This window comes from Bidens hawaiensis, unplaced genomic scaffold, assembly GCF_021521415.1.
Source record: "Bidens hawaiensis isolate Kalapana, Puna unplaced genomic scaffold, B.hawaiensis_p1.1 tig00036885_1, whole genome shotgun sequence".
NCBI classification, from domain to species: domain Eukaryota; kingdom Viridiplantae; phylum Streptophyta; class Magnoliopsida; order Asterales; family Asteraceae; genus Bidens; species Bidens hawaiensis.
Genome location: NW_027496450.1, coordinates 119,640 through 127,299, shown reverse-complemented (window position 1 = coordinate 127,299; position 7,660 = coordinate 119,640). Strand labels below are relative to the sequence as shown.

Here is a 7,660-nt window from a genome sequence, read left to right as displayed (position 1 = left end):
TCATATGAATAACATGTAGGTCCTTTTGTCTGGCTTTTCTTCTTATTGCTACTATCGATTTGACAGAAAGTAAAAGGCAAGAAATGTGTTGACCAAGTCTTACAAGTTTGGTAAGAACTAATATAATAATACTACACACAAAAAATAACACTTGGGTAAACATGCTGCTACAATGGGTGGAAAGGGGAAAGCCACCGGCTTTTGTGTGGAAAGGAGGACAAATATTGAATATGATGAGTAAATTAATCCGTTTGTTGCCCATATTGTCTACTTCGTAAGAAACTCATTATAATATAATGAGATATTAGAAATTTAAATATGTCATTAATTAGATGTATATAGCAATTAGTTTTGTAGGATTATGGGGACCCAATTTTGAGATTAAGTGGTTGGATTGCGTCTTGAACTTTAATAAATAAGAGGTTTTATAGATAAAAATTTAATAAAAACTCAGCTTGGATTCGATCCATATGTTCTAAATCCGTGCCATGTGTATATTTAAAATATGCACCTTTAGACTTAATAAAATCATATACAAATAGTATTAAATACATGCCATGTGTATATTTATAAATATATACTTTCGGGTGTGTTCGTAATCTCAAACTGCTAGAAAAATACGTCTATGTGTATTAGCGCCAAAAGATTATATAAAAATAATCTTATGCAATATGTATGTTTGCATGCGTGCATGTATGTATGTATGTATATCGCATTCTGAAATTCCGACTGTCTTATCACCAATGTTCTCGTTTGTCAAGCTATTCCTTGTGTAACTCTGTAATTCCGATAATTACCTAGTGCATATGATGTGCATGATCTATCTTGCTAGATCTATTGTTGATTAAGTAGACCTGCGTCTTACCTATTGCAGTTAACGTAATCTAATCAAGTTTAAGGATTGTTCCAAATTGTGGATTGTCACAGACTAAAATCGTAAATTTGAAACTATTGGATTAAAACCGCAGATTTAGACAAACCACATGGACAAAAACCGCAGTTTACTCCATCAATTATTTTTAAATTACATGTTTATTATTTTGTTTGGCCCGGTTAATACAACATAGTCTGGTCAGAGTGGGATCGGGACTCTCCAAAGTTAGAGAGTGCGGTAGCCTAAATACAAAAAAATCATCACTCTAAAAAAATAAAAATTATGGTATAGATATGTCTCGTACATCATTCATGATTCTATTTTCGGAATGTATGACTATAAATTCTTTCTAGTTGCTAAGTTATCTTTGGCTTGTGCTTCACATCTACCATTGACGTATACTTTTGACATACATGTGTATGAAGTTGATAAATACCACCGCATAACACTACGTCATTGATAATCTTCTCTACGTCTCGTCTCATTGGCAACACTTAAAAATGGCCAACACCACACTAATTTTCCATATTAAAAATGAAGATATATTTTTGTGTTTTCATCTTCTTGTGCATGTTCTCACTTTCCTCAGCCCAAGTTTCATCTCCTGTCCTTGACATGGACGGAAATTCCCTCAGACGCGACACGAGCTGCTACATCTTGCCCATCACACGTGGCATGGGAGGCGGCATAGACCTAAGACCCACATCAGTAAACCTGAAATGCAAGCTTGCGGTGGCCCAAGAACGCATTGAGTACGACGGGTTACCATAAACTTTCATACCAGCCAACACTAGCAAAGACGCCATCATTTGTGAATCCATTGATCTTAACATTATGTTCTCAGGTAACGTCACCATTTGTGGCAAGCCTTCGGTTTGGAGGCGTGAGGTTATGAACCAACAAGAGTTTATCTCGAGCTATGGTAAGGTAGGGAATCCAGGTAGGGATACCTTAAGCAATTGGTTCATTATTAGAGAAGTATGGTCCCGGCAAGGGTTACAAGCTTGTGTATTGTCCTACGGTGTGCAACACCTGCAGCCCCGCTTGTGGTGATATTGCTGTGGCTAATGACTGGCAAAGAACTCTGATTTTGAGTAACGAGCCTCTAGTGGTCATGTTCAAGAAGGCATCGTGACTTAATTCCTCATCAAGAATGGTTACTTGTAATAATAACAGCTTGTCGTATGTCATGTTGTAAACGTTATAAAATTACCAATAAAACACAACAATATACGATAGCATCTATTTGTGCCTTGTGCTTGACATCTCTACTGATGTATGCTTCTCGCATACATGTGTATAGTATATAAACACATCATCTCTAAGACTATAATCTTCTTCCCGTCTCCTATAAATACAAGCTAGACATTCGGTTACACTTTTAATCGCCCAGCAACATACAGCAATAACACTTGATATCCTTCTGTGTTTTCATTATATTCTCCATGCTCTCAATATCCTCCACCCAAACTCCATTTATCCTTCATATCAACCGAGAATTCCACAGATCAGGCAAACGCTACTACATCTTGCCTGTCATGCGCAGTAGAGGCTGCAGCAGCTACCGTTGAGTTTCATACCAGACAATTCAACCAATGGCTCATGGCATCTTTCATGAATCCACAGATCTTAACATTAAGTTCCCAAGTAAAACAATGTGGCCAGACTGCAGTTTTGAGGCTTGAAACCATAAACGGACAATGGTTCTTCTCAAGACGTGGGACAGTGGGGAATTATTATTCAACTGGTTCAAGATAGAGAAATATGGTGAAAACGGTTATAAGCTTTGTTTACTGCCCTACGGTGTGCAACACATGCAGTCCCAATTTGTGGGTGACATTGGTGTCACTAAAGGCGAACGTAGAGGTTTAAAAAGGCATTATGACTTTATACCATTTGCATGCAATAAAGTTGATGTAGCGTTATAAGAAGATAAATAAAACACAACCATATACAAGGATTCTATGTTCTGTAAAAAATAATACCAAGAACAATATCAAGATTCTACCTTTAGAAGCATGCAATCAAAGTTAAAACAACCAAATTTACTCCACAAGCAGAAAGCTTCAACCACTAATCAAATTTTAAAAAAAACTCGAGAAATAACTAACTCTGCATAGCATGGTAGTTCTCGAGTTCCTTATCGAGTTCATCAGCCGACTTGTCCACAGCTGGCTTCCTGCCTCGACCGCGACCCCGACCACTACTTTGACCACGACCTCGCCCACGACCACCAACACTGCCGCCACGTGTGTTTATCATACCACCACGACCGTTCCTTGTACCTCCACCGTATCTCTGCCTAAAAACACAAACCAGTATACACAATCAAAACTTTTCTCATGAAACCAAACGATATTAAAATTTATGGTTTTAAAAAGAAACAAAATAAAAGGTAAAAACCATCACAAGGTGCGTACCCAAATGAACGATTAGCTGCAGTAGCACCTCTACCTCGGCCCATTCTTGACCTGCAAGGGAGTATGTTACATTAGATCACAATCTTTTAAATTGCGCGCTTATTGTGCTGATGCGCTATTACGAGGATCACGTCGCATTGCGCCAAATTCATGGCATGCGCTCCCAACGCACATCCAAACTTTGGACAAAACGCAACAGAGCAAAGCGTTCCCAACACAATGACCAAAATATTATTGTTATTTTCATATATATGTGTTTAAATAAAACTAGAATGATACTTTGTTATCCATCATCATCATCATCATCATCGTACTCAGTATATCCCACCAATAGCAAAGCTATGTTAGGGTCTGAGGAGGGTAAGATGTAGACAGCCTTACCTCTACCCCATAGGGATAGAGAGGCTGCTTCCGGTGAGACCCCCGGCTCGAATACTTTGTTATCCATGTGTGACTTTAAATTGAAACAGTAAAAAATATTTAAAAAGTGGCAAAAATAGTGTAAATCCATGAGCTACGTGTTATATATGTCGAGACTTGTTTTGTGAATTCTTTAAAGCAATGTATATAAAGCTAAAATTTCTGTTACGTGTTTTACATAAGATAAAATAATACATAGTGTGGCCAACTAGAATGTAAATCAAGCAATATGTAAAAACACAAACTTTACAAAAACTCCATGTCGATGTCCAAAACGATCAAGATCAATTGCTAACAATTGCGAACTTTATATCAAGTTTAAGTTGGCACTTGTGAGAGTCAAATACAATAATTTGATTGTTTTAGAGATCAGTAAGGGGATTTCGCTTATTTGTAAAGTTGGTGCATTAGACTACTGCTCAAGTTAGATTCTAGATTGCAACAAATACTGCTTTATTGGGATGTAAAAACACACAAACATATTTAGCTTTGTATAATTAATGCTTTAAAAAGAAAATCATAAAATAAGTCTTGCACTTAACAGTATGTCCAAGTTCAACTGCAATTCTCCTTTCCAACCAAGTCTAAAGCCGAAATTATCTAGCTGTCCCGATGTCACAAAAAATTCTGTGATAATAGTTCTTCTCAAAAAAAAAGATCTTTAGCTTTAAAATAATTAAAGTACCTTCCATAAGCAAGGTTATCTTTTATTTTGTCTTAAAAGAATAAAAGGAAATGTGAAAGATAACATACGTCATCACAACCGTCCTCTGGCCATTTAAACCTCCAACAACATTGACACGAGCAGAAACAGGAACCTTAGTGTTGGACCCTTCAATTTCAATCTTCATAGGCTTCCCGTCCAATTGCACATTGTTATACCGCTTTAATGCCTGAAAAGCATCACTTCTTCTAGCAAACAACACTTCAGCTGAGCCCTGTAAAATGAACACACGATATTATTTGATTTTACACTTTTACCCTTCACAATCACATTTATCATTTCCATAAAACTTACACTTGGACGACCATGTTTGTCATAATGAATTGCATATCTTTTCAGCTCTCCAATCTCAGAGAAAAGTTCCTATAGTTTAAAATCCATTATCAAAAAACTAAAAAAAGAAAACTTGCTAGAACGAGGCACATGAAATACATATATAAACAAGTTGTAAGGATGTACCCTAATATCTGAATTTGTCACTCCAATGTCCAAGTTGGAAATGTTTAATTTTGCGCCATTATCGAATCCGGGAACACCTGCTGCAGTTAAACTCTCTTCAAGCAAGTTGTGCTGCCAAGGTGAATTCTTTGGTTTGCGGAAAGACTGAAGCAAGCATACCAAAAAAGTCCAAATTGGGACAAAGTCAGTCTATTACCATAAGTTAAACAATTCACCGTTCTTCATGAATGAATCCAGAAACATTCAAATATTGAAATGATGAAATACTCATAACATTGAGGTATGTGGAGCTACACTAAACCCATTGCACAAAAAGTTTTGCTATTGTATAGAAACAAGCTCCAGTTCTGAAGTTCACGCGAAGGAATCCCCTTTGCAAAAACACCATGAACTAGGAGAGTAACTGATACTTTTGCTGGTGATATATCCCAGAAAAAGTAATAAATTCCATCATACATCCACCATCAAAAAATAGTATTGATGCTAGTAAATTGACCAAAAATAGATAGGCACGTGTTAGAATTTAGAAATGAGTATAGAAAATTTTGTCCCCTCTACTGTTTGGACTTTTGGTTATTTGAAATGATGAAGCTCCTTTAAAGGATGTGGCAAGCAAGTAAGCAATCTAACACAGCAATAACATCAAAGAACTTTTGTATCATCAAGCAGATGCATAAGAAAGCCCTCAATGCAACTCAAATGAAGTAGAGAGTAACAATTCTTTAGTAGCAGATCTGATATGTACTTTGCCATGAAGATGATGGTATCAAACACTCCTCACGTTAGAATTTCTAGCACAATGTTATGAGGTCCTCATGTTTGGTTTCTACTCAATTCTTAATCAAATGCATAAGTATCCATAAATTTGAAGCTTGCCTTGGCAATAGTATAAGCTGATGGCCGAGCATTGACAGCAAGGGGACCTCTGCGAGGTGGCCCTGTTGGTCTTCCACCACCAAATGACCTTTGTTGACCTCGGCCACCACGGGCCCGACCACGACCTCGATCTCTACCTCTAACAGTAGTACGCCTACTCTTTATCATATCATCAAGCGACATATCCAAAGATGCCATTGCAAAGAACACTGCACAGCCTTACTTTCAGAAGTAAACAGCCTGTCAAACACCAAAACTTATAAGAAAACTAGATCCAATAACATCAACAGAGCACAGTCATGCAACATAAGAATATGTAATAAAGTTGACAGTAAATGAAGATGTTCACAATACAACTACCTAAATCACAATATCATCTATATGAACAAGCTCATATCATCACAAAGAAACTAAACTAGCATCCCAAGTAAAGTAAAACACACACAATCACTGAATCACAAATATTGCAAGTTAAAACTGTGGAGTCTGGGCATTCAATGCCTTGACAAGGCTATGAATAACTTCCTGCATACCATGGTTCTAATACCATCGTTGTTAATAGCAAATAGCAGTCAATAGCAACAAGCTACCTATACGCTACGTAGAGATAGCGATGAAATAGTGGGCGCTATTTGATGTTTAGCGACAACGTATTAGAAAATTATTTAAAAAGAAATAGTCTTTAATTCACGCATTTAAGTTTTTACGAATTAATTACTGAAGATTGATGCTGTTTGGCCGATTACTAAAAATTCAGTTTTTAATATTAAAAAAAAAACAAATTGTCGCTAACGCTATTGAGCGTTAAACATCAGATTGCGCTGGATCATCGCTTCTCTGCGCTATTCGCAATAGCGCATGCTATGAGTGCTATTAACAACTATGTCTAATACTTTTACGAAAAACAGATATGACAGGCATTCACCTATGTTTGATCAGTAGCTAGCAATAAACAAGCTCAGAACTCAAAATTTAAAACAAAAACAATCAAGATCTACCTTGAAAAAAGCAATGGGCATTCAAATTTTAGTACAACTATCTTCGAATGCATTATATGCATGTATCACAATATCACATCAAATGTCATTGCGGCAGTGATGCCTAAAAGTTTGATGAATGAAGAATTATTAGTTCTCACCTGATTTAGTTATACCTGTTTACAAATCCTAAATTCACAAGTCTCAATAAACAAATTAAACTCAAATCACAAGCTTTAATAAGCATTCATCTACCTTTTTTCAGTAGCAAGCAGCAAATAAGCTCATATCTCAAAAATTAGGGCAAAAGCAATCAAGATCTACCGTTAAAAAATCAAAAATCATACTACACAACAGATAACGAAACAAAAACCTAATTGACTCCGTATACGTGAGATTAATAACGCTGCTGAGATAATCTAACGGCTAATTTGTACATATACAGAAAGCATACAGGATATCAACTGGTAACGTAAATTTACCTTTAGATGGTCACAGATCTGTGACGCTAGGATATATGATGGAGGATTATATGATGAGAAGCTGTGATTTATGGAGATTGTGATGCACAAAGCAAAGGGATTGAATTAGGGTTTGGGTAGAGAGGCGATAGATAGAGAGTGATAATAAAGATCGTAAAGTTTGACGTCGAACAAATTGGTAAATGGCGCTAGGGTTTTCTACAGGCCATGGTGGGCCCACTCAATTCTCCTATTTTATTCGTTCCCTTTTTTTTAACCTACCAACAAAACCCGATTCAGCTGTCTACAAAAAGCCACTCGTGATTAGACCTGTAAACGAACCGAATGTTTAGTGAATTATTCGTGAATTGTTCAACGGGAAGTTTCTTTATTTAATAAATAAACGAACACGAACAAAAATTTTGTGTTTATTTAGTTAAACGAACGAA

At 36.5% G+C, this 7,660-nt stretch overlaps 1 protein-coding gene and 1 pseudogene across 1 annotated transcript; one reads left to right on the top strand and one right to left on the bottom strand.

Annotated features, from left to right (window-relative positions):
* Positions 1-1,408: 1,408 nt before the first annotated feature.
* LOC143588931 (kunitz trypsin inhibitor 5-like) lies at positions 1,409-2,009 on the top strand (annotated as a pseudogene).
* An 800-nt stretch (positions 2,010-2,809) lies between these two features.
* Positions 2,810-7,271, bottom strand: LOC143588917 (THO complex subunit 4D-like). Its single transcript, XM_077069810.1, has 7 exons — positions 7,233-7,271; positions 5,774-6,013; positions 4,898-5,041; positions 4,733-4,801; positions 4,468-4,652; positions 3,295-3,345; positions 2,810-3,176 (listed from the first exon to the last, which is right to left on the bottom strand). The coding sequence occupies exons 2-7, from the start codon at positions 5,969-5,971 to the stop codon at positions 2,981-2,983; spliced, it is 843 nt and encodes a 280-aa protein (XP_076925925.1). The 5' UTR covers positions 5,972-6,013; positions 7,233-7,271; the 3' UTR covers positions 2,810-2,980.
* Between the last annotated feature and the right edge of the window lie 389 nt (positions 7,272-7,660).

Excerpts from the sequence above, each read along its gene's own strand:
- LOC143588917 (XM_077069810.1), bottom strand. The coding sequence starts at position 5,971 with ATGGCATCTTTGGATATGTCGCTTGATGATATGATAAAGAGTAGGCGT. Across the intron at positions 4,653-4,732 it reads ACAAACATGGTCGTCCAAGT|GGCTCAGCTGAAGTGTTGTT; the intron begins GTAAGTTTTATG and ends TTCATTTTACAG. Across the intron at positions 3,177-3,294 it reads GCAGCTAATCGTTCATTTGG|GCAGAGATACGGTGGAGGTA; the intron begins GTACGCACCTTG and ends TTGTGTTTTTAG.